Source organism: Manduca sexta, unplaced genomic scaffold, assembly GCF_014839805.1.
Source record: "Manduca sexta isolate Smith_Timp_Sample1 unplaced genomic scaffold, JHU_Msex_v1.0 HiC_scaffold_2878, whole genome shotgun sequence".
NCBI classification, from domain to species: Eukaryota; Metazoa; Arthropoda; class Insecta; order Lepidoptera; family Sphingidae; genus Manduca; species Manduca sexta.
Window position 1 is genome coordinate 3,873 of NW_023593887.1, and position 14,877 is coordinate 18,749.

Genomic DNA, 14,877 nt, shown 5'->3' on the forward strand with positions numbered 1-14,877 from the left:
CTTCTGATACGCGTTCCATCCAAAACCTCCACGTTGTCTCCGATGTCGGTTCTCCATTTGGATAAAGTGTACGTTCGACATTTCGCCGCGAAATTTTGTTATTCCATAGGCCGCGTCTATCACCGTTATGGCCGGCGCCCGTGTGGAAATGCATTATATTATAATTTTACTCAAGACTACAAATACATTCTACCGATCCTGTGAAACAATGTGTCATCAACCTCGCGCAAACGCACACTGTCTCACTCTCGCGCATAGGTCTCTCTTACTCACTCACTAACGTTCCATCACACATACATCTTACAGATATAGCATACAATTTATGAATGCCCAGAATCGTGCCATGTACTTGATGGGGAAGTTCCCCTAAAACCAGTACATTGATTGCCGGAGTCGGTATACGTGGAATATAAGGGATAGCTTCGTTGTTGAGCTCCAAAGGGTCACGAGTAATAATTATATGAAAAGCTTTTCCCATGATCAATAAAATTCTATAGCATTACTTATTATTTGTGTCCTCCTTAATATTGGTACAAGTACTAAAGTTATGATCAAAACGCCACCGTAGCAATTTATTCCGGTGAAACAAGGTCAGCAAAATAATCTGACATAATTTTAGCAACCGTCAATGGACACAGCCTATGTCATCGGCCCTTGTTTTAAGGCTGCATCATAGTACTATCAGATCTATTGCGATAATTCACCAGAATAAAGTTAACTCAGCATTCATTACAAGCTCAGCCCGCTTTAGTATAACAATCAGAGTTCAGACCTTTGTGACTAAAACCAAGCCATCGCTGGCTTAGTTATAGAACGAGTAATAGTACTCGCTTGGTACAACACCGCTCTGGAGTCAATTGGAGACAAATTTATATAGAGTTATTCTGCTCATTATCAGCCTGGAGTCTGGATTATGTACCCGGTATGGCTTGGTTTTATCACATTGCGTCAGTGGCGTATATGTGTTTCTCGTGCGTTACGACATAACTCTGAGGTCAAGTGGAGGAGAAGTGATATAGGCTTTTTCTGCTCATCACCCTCTAGTCTTGAATATTTAGTCAATATGGCGATGATGACTCGACTTTAACACAGTAGAACGGAACCCATGGCAAAAATAGATAGCCTCTTTTGCACCTGACTGACTCTTCGAAGATGATGGCGTGTTTGTGTTTCACTCTTTACCACTTACCTGCGATCTGGTTCTGAACAGAAGCGCAGAATGGTCTCCTAGCCTCCTCGCTGATGGGTATCTCTGGCGGGAAGGTGAGAGACTCCCTCCAAGACATCACCTTCCTGTACGTCTCCTGCGGTGACTCCGAGCAGAATGGCGGGTAACCTATCAGCATCTCATACCTGCGAACAATGGTGTCATGATGATATACAGACAGATATTTTATTCATTTATAAATTCAGATATGTTAACAGTTAGAGCTAAATATGTAAAAACAATAAGATCAAAATATGTATACTATTTAAAGAGAATAAGCACCAATTTATAAGTTGTTGGCTATGTGATTAACAAATAACTGTGGTATTGCAATGAAATCATGGTTGGGTTGAGTGGTTTTAGTAGTCCAAGGTCATCATGATATCTATTTCTGTCATTGAGCAGTTTGCAAGTATTTTGTTCAAATTCAACCATTTACAAAGGCGTTTTTGCATTTTTTTAAAATTATTGAATAAGATAATGTTTTTAATTAGTTTCAAGGAAAATTCACTGTCAGCAAATATCCTGTATTTTGATATAACATTATATGGCTGTACAGCATCGCCCGATTATAAGAGTTTCCAAAAAAAAATCTTACTGTGGACTTTTTCAAGTAAAATTTACTCTATCTACGGATATAGGGTATACCATATTCAGGACATGATCTAGCTGGGTAAAATTTCATCCAAAAGGGTTAAGTGGTTTCTGAGTTTATTACTATTAATATACAAAGATTTAACAAACCTTCGCATTGATAATTTTTATGTAACAGCCTTGTATAATTCGCAACAATTGCATGCGCAAATAAAATAAAAATTTAGAACATTTGTAGTTTTCGCTTCGTACTTAACATGTGAACAAAAACAGGCAAAATAAAATAAAATATGAGCTTTAAATTGAAATAATATAAACACTGATGGCAGCTAGGCGTCGCAGTTGCATAACAAAACTAATAGAAGGCTGCTATATGACTTTTCAATCAAACCAAATATTAACAAAGTTCTTTTTTAATCAAATTCCTTAAAATGTTTTGATTATTTTAAGCATTTTATTATATTAAGTAAAACTATATTTTATTACTTTTCAAAACCAATTAATAATTGATAACATTTACAAAACCTCATACAGTTTAGCATTGTCATAACCATTATGATCGGTCAAATTAAAAGCACAATGCTGTCAAACCTCAGGTTCCAAATACAAGTTCATTCGGTCTACCCGCATGTTATAGACCTTGAGAAATAGGATCATTATACAACGTCCAATCATCACTATCATCATAGAGCTGTCTGCCCTTAAGTCCGAACATAGGTGCATTTGGTTCAACCCGTATGTAATAAATCTTGACAAATAAGTTTTTTATACAAGAGTCCAATCATCACTACCATCATCATGATCATAGCCACAGGGTATTCTATGCTGGACTTAGACTGTCCCTAAAGATATCTACTGACCTATTGGGAGTAGTCTGCTTCCAGCTTTTGCACCCTTTATCAGGAATATCGACGGTTCCAGCCCTAGATATTATTCTAGTGCTTGAAGCCAATGATCAGAACGTCAACCACAGAAATATTTTTTTTTTATAATTCATACTAGGTGTTGCTCGCGGCTTCCCCTGCGTGGAAAGCCCCGGTAGAAAATCCCTAAAATATATTTTTTTTGCCAACTTACAACAACACTACCAACTATTTCAATACCAATTAAACAATCCATTATGTCCCATGGTAGCAACTGACCTGGACAAAAAGTAGCCTATGAGTTAATCCAGGTCATGGTCTCCCCGTGTACCAAATTTTGTCCAAATTCGATCAGCTGGTTTACTTCGAACATCATCCTAACATTATCACAAATATTCGCAGTTATATCAGTAAGATTGTAGGACTCTAACATGTCATGTTTAAGGATGTTTGAACGATAACACACTATCAGGACATTTATGGGTTGATAGAGCACAAGAATATCGTTTGTGCGACATTACGTGCAGGTGAAGAGAGCTAGGGTTATAAAAGTATTTCCATGAACCCCAAGAAATAAAATATTTAGAGGTTTAAATATAAAAAAGAGAGTTGCATTCGCTACAGTTAGACCATGTTCGCTGCATTATATGCACAAGAAAATACAAATAATAATTCGCTAATGCTCTTATTTCGGAGTGACCAATAAATATTAATTATTAACTACAACGCTTTGCAAATATACATTAATAATGAATTACTCTATTCGCGAACCACATTTATATCAATACTTAAAGCATTAAAAAGGCAACAAAAAAAAATCGCATCGCAACAAACATGCCGATCGTACTCACATAATAACACCGAGGCTCCACCAATCAGCGGCCGGCCCGTAGCCCGTCTGCAGGAACACTTCGGGGGCGATGTAGTCCGGCGTGCCGACGGTGGAGTACGCGAGCGCCCGTCTGTTCCGTTTCCAAGACTCGGCACGACGTTTGGAGTCCATCGCCGACGACGATGTCGAGACTGGGAAGTTAAATAGAGTGCCTGAACAGGCCGGTGGTATGTTATCATCATAGTATAAGGTTTGGTTTATATGTACGATATTAAAGATATCTGTGCTTAATATGTGACAAAAAAATCCGTGTCGTTTGATTGTGATTAAGTAACTGATGTATTGATTTCTCGATCAATCACAAACATCAAACTTAAAAACACCGGCTTACGAGGCGTGTCTGTTTTTGATATTATGTAATCTTTAACCTAGTACACAATATCTAGGGTTACAATTGGATGTCACAAATATTTTACACCTCTGGCTACACCTTTAGGGATAAAGTAGGTATGTATGTTTGTATAAGTAGGTATATATATAAATTTATAATTATAATAATACAATTTTTATATCTGTATACTTACTGAAATCTGAGGGAGTAGCGCGCGAAAGGTCCCGGTAGAAGTCTGTGCGGTGGCTCTTCTTCAGGCCCGTGCAGAGGCCGAAGTCGCTCAGCTTTATGTGCCCACGCGCATCCAGAAGCAGGTTATCTGGCTTTATGTCTCTGCAGACGAAAACATGCAAATATGTACTCTATTTTTATATTACAATTGGATATAATAAAACGACTAAAACACAAAAGTAGTAGGAATGTACTGTTAATATATTTGTGAACAGCATTAATTAAATGGTGTGTCCAAGCTGTCACCATTGTCTACCTTTCTTCTCTGGTGAGAACTGCTTTCCGAACTGGTGTTAGATTTCATATTGACATAATCTAAATAATGTATACCATTTTACAGATTACCACTCTGACCTAATGCAGATTTGCAGACTTCACATATTATCAAAATTCTCTTTGAAGAATTCTCAACTATTTCAGTTCTTCACGATGTTTCCTTCACCATTATAGTCAATAATAATTGATATGCAAAGTCAGAGGTGTATGCCTTGTGTTGTGGACCTACACCTTCAACTCATTGGTCTGTTACACTCCTAACTATCATCAAATTCAGCCTGACTATATTATATAATAATACTAGCTTTTGCTCGCGGCTTCGCCCGCGTGAAGGTGTTTTCCAGGATAAAATTCCACTGTTTGATAAAAGTCTTGCTACATATTTTCCCGGTACTTATAGGTTCAAACTAATTTTATCCCCAATCTATAATTTCAGTTCAATCAGTCGAAAATCTAAGAACATTTATACAAACTTTCATCCCCTATTTTATCCCCTTAAGGGTAGAATTTATCAAAATCCTTTCTTAGGGGATGCCTACGTCATAGTAGCTTTATGCATGTAAAGTCTTAGCCCGATCCGTCCAATGGTTTGGGCTGTTCCTTGATATATCACTGTCAGTCACCTTTGAGTTATATATTATATTAACAACTGAAGTTAGCTAAAATTGAGTTTCTCGAAGCCGACCACTATTTATGTACTATGTATTTTGAGACTATGCAATTTTGTCGCGTTCGCGATTCACTTTCACTTTTGTTGAGTTTCAGAACGCGATATTAGATCCTCCAACGCGCACGCGAATTTGAACTTTATGCAGCGGTAATAAATTACAAATTGACTCTCCATTTTATTTAGAAAACGTTTGTATGGGGAAATAAGAAAAATGCTGTTTTGAGGATTTTCCCGGCAATTATTCGAATTTTCTCACCTTTTAAATCTTCCCTAGACCTCCACGAATAATTCAAGACCAAGATAAGATAAATCCGTTCAGCCGTTCTCGAGTTTTAGCGAGACTAACGAACAGCAATTCATTTTTATATATATAGATTACCTGTGAATGAAGCCAAGTTTGTGTATACTATCTATAGCCAACGCCGTCTCAGCGACGTAGAACTGCGCGCACTCCTCGCTGAGCGTGTCCTTCTTCATGAGCAGGGTCATCATGTCACCCCCGGGAAGGAACTCCATGATCAGGTACAGGTTCATGGGGTCCTGGAAGCTGTAGTACATCTTCACCACCCACTGATGGTCCGCTTCCACGAGGATGTCTCTCTCGGCTCGGACGTGTGCTACCTGGAAATCAGGGTTGGCAGTGTTTTAATTTTCTTAACCTATTCAGGGTAGACAAGCTTGTTTTAGTATCATGATAGTCAGTATTGTGCTGACTACAATGTTGTTACTATAAAGTCCTGAAAATGGTTTCCTATGTTAAGTTCAAGAGGCTCTTATTTTGTATACTCGGCAGCATTTATAGTTTTTTTTTAGTTTTTACACCTCTGGGATCTTTGCCATCACCTACTCGGATCTCAGATGTGATTGAGAAAAAACTTTTTTAATACAATATTATCTCAGAAACAAACACATTAATAAATCCATCTGCACCTGTTCCTTCTCAAGCATGTCTGCTTTCCTGAGTATTTTCATGGCGTACACATGTCCGGTGTCCTTCTTCTGCACAAGCCGCACCTCGCCGAACGCACCTCTGCCTATCACCTGTAACATATTCAGAGACACTGTTAGAACGAAACTAGTTTAGTTTTTATTTTGCTTTGAACGATGAGACCAGCTTGCCTTTCGCCTGATGGTAAGTGATACGATCGCCGATATACACTAGAAACACAATCCAACACCTTGAATGTCCAGTAGTTACTCTGGCTACTGTTACAATGTTGTAAAAAGACTACGATTACTGTCGAGTGTGTCGCGTTCCGGTATCAGCCTGTGTATACCCGGTTCCAACAGGACGACAAAGATTTTCGCATCTTCGTAGAGAGGTATCTGAATGATCTTTTATGCATTACTTTTACAATTGTATTGTGCTCTTCCCAAATCTATGTGGTATTAAAATTAGATAACCATACTGGGATACAGTATATTAATATTGATTCCCAAATTGAGTGAAGATGAATCTGTAACTTCTCGGAGAATTTACATTACGGCAATTAATTTGAAAAAAAAAATCATGAAAGCAATGTGACTCTTAAAATTGACTCTTTGAATACATGAGCACACCGAGGATGATGTGGAGTTGGAGTGAGGATACTACTCATCTTGGTGATTACCTTGAGCGGTTCGAAGTCCTCGACGCCGAGCCTGGAACGCTTGAGGCGGAGGAACTCCGTCTCTTTCTGCGCATGCTGTTGCCGCTTCTCCTGCTTCTGACTCTCCGTCAGGCTCTCGTCCTTGAGCGACTCCTCAAGTTTCTCCAGTCTGAAAATATATGTACAGTCTCATTGTTACGCTGTATAAATTAGCCAATCCAACCCTCTTCAATTTATTGTCACTCTTTAGTTTTTGAACACTTCTCATGACTTTATTTGTATTTCCAAGACGAAAAGGTTATACCTGAATATTAATTTTATATTGTATCATATCACTTTATTTATCGTAAACTATATCCCGTACCAGACTATTTGAAAATTTTATTTTAGTTTTATGTACTCGGTTCTAAAGGAAAATAGATGGGGATAAAGAGGTCGGTGATGTACTAACCTCTGTTTCCTTTCATAATGCTGACTGATGAGGTTTGTGTAGAAGTTCTCTAGCGTGACCTTGGCCTTGGTGGCCTTGTCCAGCGTATGTCCGCTAAACCGTATATTATCGGTGCCAGTCATCTCCAGCACCCCTGCAGCAAACAAACAGACATATCAAATGAATTACTTAAGCTTACATTGTAGCCATTGTAACTTTTGGCATAATAAGACTTAACATCTTATGTCTCAGGATGGCGATCACAGTGGAATATCAAACAATACTTTGTAATTCAAGTTGTAACACCTTGGATGGTGTTTTTACTGTTATCGGGCGGTCGTATAGCTTACCATCAGACGAACGGCAAGCTGGTCTCGTCATTCAAAGCAATAAAAAAATATCTTACTACGGCAAAATGACTAGATATGGTAATTATCCTTAGATTGCCTCGTAAATTGCTAATCAGTGACTAATTCACCAAAAAATAGGACGCAAACTACCAATATTATAAATGCATGTCAAAACCTGATATGTTTGAGTAAAATTTAGATGTGTGGAATGGGGTGTATTTTATAAACGCCAAAATTAACTAACGCTAATTGGCCAAATCTTGGAACATAATTATAGCCTTTTTATCCTAGAAAACTAGTTCCTGGACGTGATAAGTGGCATGGCATAAGAGCCCAATACCCTTTGACTCTACACAATTATTATTGGTATTTCGACAAGGCTATAAAAGCAGATATGAATCATTTCCGCTGCTTGTCTATAGTATAGCACAATTTTTATTATATATAATATAGCTTTAGTACTTAACTGCGATGTTATATTTAATCAATAAAAACTTCTCGCAATACATTGATTTTACCCACTCTTCCAACATCGAAATAAATTTTCACCTATCCAGCATCCCTCAGTCAATCTCTCCCTCAATGTCTAGTCTGGAGAAAATAGGCAATTAAGGGCGCAGACCATCCTGTACCTCGCTACATCCAGACTATCAAAAACGTAGACATTATCGATTGGAAGCAACAGACTGAGTCATAACACCTAATTAAATTGCGACGTGTCGACCCGATGAAGCGAAATTCGTTTATTTTTATACAAATTAGACGGTAGAAGGGCTGTTCGCTGAAGTTTTAGCGATGTGAAAATTTTAATGATGCTATATTACTCGTGTTTTTGCGAAAAGATAGGTACGGGGGAAGCAATGTAAGCGTCTAAAAGTCAATCAAAATCAGTTCCTCCGTTTCCCTGTTTACACTATGGTAGTTTCCTTTTTGCTTTTCCACATTATTTTATATGTTAGAGAAATTAATAAGAAAAAGATATTCTTCTGTGAAATTAACATCAAAATTGCTTTAAAAAATGCAGCAGTGCACACATAATATTTAAAATATTGTTATGAACAAAAGGGCGTGGTGAGATTATCGCGCCATCTCTTTTTCACGCAAGTAGCGTTATGAATGGTGACGTCACAGTTTGCTATTACTGTTATTTAACATCTATCTCTTTCACCAAATTTCAAAGCATTTATAACATATTTATTAGAGAGTGTATTTTGAAAATTATTTTAGATTTTGGATGGCATACTTTTTTTATAAATGTATAAAAATAGTCATCTACCGTCTTTATAGTCGATACTTTCTGGAGCACAACTCCGCTTACCATCAGTTGTAGGGAGGTCTGCCAAGTCCGAATAAAAAAAACCTGTACATCTGACATTCTGGACTCTAGTTATTTCTGGAGATCATAATAATAAATAGGACAATATAAAGTCGTCCAGTTGTCTTGTTTTGACAGCTAATGCACGCTTAACAAAAACACCTTCATCAAATGACCAGACAAAGGCGCAGGAAATGTCGGTACATATTCCCGAAACAATTAAAGATATGACGCATACGATCGAAAGAAAACGAGAACAAAAAACAATACGCGCGTATAAACAAATAAAGTTAGAAACAATCGAAAATATCTCGTAAACAATAACCAAAGCGGTTGTGTTTGTTTTGACGGTGCAAATAAAAACCGGCGCGGCGTTGATTAATAACGTACTGAATATTCATTGGTTGTATCGAATGGAATATAAATATTGTAGATTTATTAAAACCTCATTAATAATAGGATTTATCGTGTATCATATTTGTCAATTTTGGAAACAGCTCACGTCTTGCTAAATGGTATAATTATGGGATCTTGTACTTACAATTTTCATACAGCCTAAAACTATCGATATCTATCCCATAAATAAGCTAATTAAAATAAATATGTGATCGTCGAGATTCAACATTAAACTTTATTTTGATTGGTCCATTCTCCACGAGGTCTGTTATGTTCCGTTTTAGAGGTCTGACGGTAACGGTCGAATGCTCTTAACACCCTGAGTCTTAAGATACTCAATCTTAAACCCAGTAATTACAATAGCTACAATGCCCTTCAAAGTATCAACGCAACAGCGCCTGCGCAATGATTGTTAAGTGCAAAGTTTACAATCGGTGAAACTTAGACGGACTTTTGTATATGAGATACCCACCACCTAGGTTTAAATTCGAATCTGGTTTGACCTCGTCTCTGCCGCAGTAACTTAAAAAATCCACTACCAATATTATACTTTTTGTTGTGAAATAAAAAATCTATTCAAACGATACATTTCCTGCATTGGGAAAATGTCGGCGCACTACAAAGGTACATATTCCTATTTTTCGTAAATAAAACATTGCAACGGGAATAATGAAAACTTTTTTACCGTCTAACTGTAAAAAAAAACGTACAATAGAGACAAATGTCATAGATATACACCTCACAATGGGCCGACTTTCACACGTCTGTAAGAGTTACTACTCACTGGACAATGAATAGCGCGACTAATGCTAATGCTAAATAGCAGTGACAGCAGGAGTAAAAAAGAAGTTGATAATAGTATAAAATAAATTTAGTTTCTAGATACCCACACAAACTAGGGATCTCTGTCTCACCGCCCACGAAGAAGCGACGTGCTTTAGATTATTTTCTTACCCCCTTATTCATAAACGTTTTTTATCTAAGGACGGAGTAAAGCTGCGGTAACAAGTCTGTTTCTCAGTGCTAACCACATGGCAGCCTTCGCATTGTGTAGCCATAGGGCCGTTGTGATTGGCTAATATTGTTGTATCTCAATACAACAAATCACACAACAGTTCACACTGCCATGCCGGCGAGAACTCTTCTACGACAGACCACTAGAGGCCACAATCGTGCGACTCAGCCCGCTAGTGTGAACTCCACTTTACACGCCCGTGATATCTTTGTCGAGTACGCGTCACGCTCGGCGAGCGTATTGTCATTGGAAGGCTTCTAGCGTCGCAAGGTCACGGCACTCACCCTGCTCTGTACAAGAATTATGACGGCAGGAAGCCTATTATACTTGCGTCTTAGGGCATTCAGACAATGCTGAATAGCATTCTTGACGTAAGTCAGCAACAGCATCACAGTGTTATTGTGCGGAGTCGGTCATTAAAAAGAATTAAGATATAATTTATAACTCTATTGCGAATAAAAAAGAGCTCGTTCTTGTAACATAAATGTCAGCGAACTATGGCTGTACTAATTGCACCGGTGCTTACCATAAACTACACAGCTTATGTTGTATGTATAATGATATGCATTTTATTTTATTTATACGTCGTGCCATTGATCACACCTTGCATACGTTGGAAACAAAATGACTCATGCAACATAAGTCAAGAATTGTATTCACTGAGGACGCGTAGAGAACACGATATCAAAAACGCTTTGGCGTTTGAAAAACGTCGTGTGTACAAGCTCTTAATCACTACAAGCACTATGTGAACGAGCCTTTATTGACACATGCGAGTGGCCATAATGACAAAACAGTAACAAAACTATAGCTTTTCACTCAAACCGAGCGTGCAATAACCGCGCCATGTCACTTAACTACAGGTACTAATACCACAATTATGTCTGTCATAACGTTTGATATTGACATAAGCCGGCATACTTAGTAGTAAATGTTTCGTATAAGTATAGATAGTGTACTGTACTCTGTTGCTAGGGTAATTACTTAACATTGTAGGATTAATGTTAGGATGCGAGTGCAGTTCAATGACATTTGTAAACGTAACATGGAGTTCTGGCTGTTATTACTAGTGTCCACTAGTCCTATTACGTAACAATAGTTTGAATGGTTCCGAAATTATTTTTAGCATATTGATTCAATAGGGCAAGCAAGTATAGTAATTATTTGATTATAATAAAGGTCAATTTTAAATCTCGAAGACGGAAGGACTTTGATGCAAGTGAATGCGCGAGTAGAAGCCACATTCGATTCGTACGCTTACAAATTATACCCCGGCCCATACCGCGATGCGCTGTCTACACGTCTTCAATGAAAGCTTGAGGATTATAGACCGTCACAGCAAAATATTCGCAAATTGAAGGTCTCTTATAATAATTACCCATATTTCCTTGTCGATGATTGCAAATGCACACTATCCATAACACTGCATTGTACTTTCAGCAACTTTAAATAATAGATTTTCCATTCTTTCGTATCAAGTAAATACGAGATAAAAATTTAGCGACACAGAGGTTGTACAATGTATTTGCCAGAACATCAAACAGAAAAGAGTCAGATATTGCCCGCACAGTCGCTTCGACTCTTTCTATAGCTTTGTAAATTATAGGAAGATTTTGCTCAGTCTATCCCCCACGTCAATATCAGATATACACAAAGTTTATTACTCAGATGTGTCATACTTAAATGCTAAGATAAAACAAAGCAATCATATCAATTTATAACCGACGTAGCAATAAATCAACGCGGTCACAAATTAATATAAACATTACGTCAACAAACATAAATTACTTGACTCACATTTTACATACGGAAAAGAAATATTAAAAATATAAAATAAATTGAAACTATTTTCTTTTTTTATTAAGTAGATTTTTTTTTAATTAAGTTTAACAATTATTGTTTTTGTAACTATTCTAAATACATACAAATAGTAAAGACGTTGAATTGAATATAATAATGGCTATTTAGTGTACATTTAATAACACAGGTTGGCATTGTTCTCTTGACCGTCGAGCGACAGAACGTCTCTCGTTTGTCGATATGGACAACACTGCACCTATCATCGGCCCCATTGTTATTACTGCATGCAAAAAAAACATGTTACGTCACTCACCCTTTCCCCTCTTGTGGAAGAAATGCAGCGTGGAACTAAACATAGCGACAACCGAGCAAATCCGTGCAATACACTAGTCACCCGCCAAACATTTGGCACACACTACGGAGTGATGTCATTGGTCCAAACTTCGGCCAATGTTTGAACAACTGTTAAATAATGGTAAATGATTGCTAATATACCGATGGCCTTGCTTCGATCACCGAATATGGCTAAAGCCTGGTTTACACAAGCGCAATATCCCGCGCGACTTATTAGAACAAAAATCTCGCGTTTGCGACGTCGCAGCCAGCTGTCTTAGCAACTGTTTCCTTTTATGCAACTTAATGATGCAATTCGTAGGTAATCGGGTGATGATAATCTCTAGTGCAAATGAACAATTTTAATAGAATTGCAGTGGCGAAGGGTCCATATGACCCGATTTCTGACGGATTCGTTTTCGTAATTTATGTAAAATCTAATTATCATTAGAATAATTTCCAGACCGCATTTATGCACATTACTAGCATCTATATGTTGTTTCGGGTTCCCTTTCGGAAAATTTCACCTTTTGCCACTGCTGTAATGCGACTATCTGGCCTAAAATGTTCAATCTCATAATAGGCCCAGTAATCAAACTAGTACAACGCCTTTCATATCAGTGAAGATCAGAACAACTAGTTGGTTGACGATAAACAAGAACATAATGTCCAACCGACGAGCGACGCACGACACTTGGCAAATATTGCATATTCAGGGAAGGAAAAACAAAATGCAAACAGTTATTATATTGTTTCAATTGTATTCGTAGAAATTGACTAGTCTGCAGAGATTAAACATTTCAAAATAAACTACTGTTTACAGTTTCTTACTTCAGAATAATTTATGTTAACCATAATATTTGAAATACGAAGAGTACGCACGATTTCTCGTTCACGTAAGTTCCCTAAATTCTCGCATCTATCGACAAGGAAATTCGTGTAAACCAGGCCTTAGCAATACGAGGTCAGCCAAATATTAATGTCGCTAAACTGCGCCATGCAATGATTTTTCTGTGACGTAATAAGACATACTGATTCTTGACAACAAAGTATCGACTAGGAATTGTTCTATCTTCAAACATAAACACTCACTCGCATTTTTACAGTGCACCAACACTTCAGAGAGCTTACATGCAATCCACAACTTTAAAGTACCCCATTCATATCAGGCACAAATATGAAACTAGGATGACATAGTAGTTATTTTAAATAAAAACACGATTACACTGCCGCTTCTGGTTACCTAAGAACCTCACAGTTTAAAGGCCATATATTTCGCGACTAGACCGACCAGGCAATACCTAACTATTGGCGAATTAAGAATCTATTAAAATGCTTTATTGTCTGGGTCATTGTAGGTCGTGACTTATGAATACAAATAAAACATCAATGATGTTTAACCAAATGCTGCGGAAGTAAAGGGATTTGCATTATGTTAAGAACAGTTTTAAAGTTAAAAGAATCAATGACGTAAATAACTGTGTCAATGTACGAATCTTCCTTACAAGAACTAATTGAATGCACTTTGAGTACCCATATGAAATACTAAAAAAAAAACAACACCATACCATAACTCATTACGAACTTCCACACGAACATTCATACCACATTTTAAGGAATCTCTCTTAGCTCCCACATAAAGAACTCACGCGCAACATGCTACAGACAAAGTATTAAGCTGTGCATTACTCCGATCAGTATGTATTAATGCCACTGAACACCACCGCACCCTGACTCCACTGTCGTATAAAGGAGTGACAACCGCAGTGCTCTCCACAATCACGTATCAATTGACGCCGTTTGACGTCATCGATTGTTCGTTAACGCGGGTGACTGAAGTGGTTGTTAGGCCTCTATCTGATGATACGCGATTGGAGACTCTCAATGTTCACGGCGACGCTTTATTACACCAAGTGCAACGAGACAGAACTGACACCACAACAGATCTCCGGCATAAACAACCTTACACAACTGCGTAATTGTCTGATGTAACATCTGTATGTGTTTAAAGGTGGTAAGAGAAATCAAAACGTAATTGAACGTATTGTAGAACACGGGATCATAAGTGCAGCAGATAGCACGCGGTAATATTCCGTCTAAAACTATGATTCAATCCGTTCAGAGATTCACCCTCGCGTTACGTGGATTTTTGGCAAAGATTGCATCTTCGATGACGTTGAGCTCACACCTCCACCCGCCCCCCTTTTCGCCGTTTAAAGTTTCAAGCAGACTTTTGTCCAAGAAATTAATCACCTCAAAGGTTATTAGTAAATGAACGAAAAATTATTTATTTAATTTCAATGAATTAGTTAGACAATTATATTATCAATATTTGAATTTGGAATAAATTTACAAGCGCAAAGCAAGTAGCCCGCGTGATGGCAAGCATCACTACTGCCTATAAACAGAGGCTTCAGAACTTTGTATCACTAATCATTACGTACCACTACACTGCGCTCATTAAAACATTAGTCATAAGTCTCATATAGTCCAGCAATTATACTAGCTACAGTGTATTTAAAACCGGAACATAACAATGTTTACAGACTGCACCTGGTGCCGGAGCAATAAGCGGTCCCCGGTGG

At 37.7% G+C, this 14,877-nt stretch overlaps 1 protein-coding gene across 1 annotated transcript; it reads right to left on the reverse strand.

The window, feature by feature from the left end:
- Positions 1 to 1,185: 1,185 nt before the first annotated feature.
- Positions 1,186 to 12,367, reverse strand: LOC119192525 (serine/threonine-protein kinase tricornered-like). Its single transcript, XM_037446338.1, is given in 9 exon segments — positions 1,186 to 1,229; positions 1,232 to 1,353; positions 3,516 to 3,708; positions 4,081 to 4,220; positions 5,444 to 5,685; positions 5,995 to 6,105; positions 6,675 to 6,822; positions 7,105 to 7,237; positions 12,273 to 12,367. Coding segments are annotated over 9 exon segments (1,176 nt in total). The 5' UTR covers positions 12,316 to 12,367.
- Between the last annotated feature and the right edge of the window lie 2,510 nt (positions 12,368 to 14,877).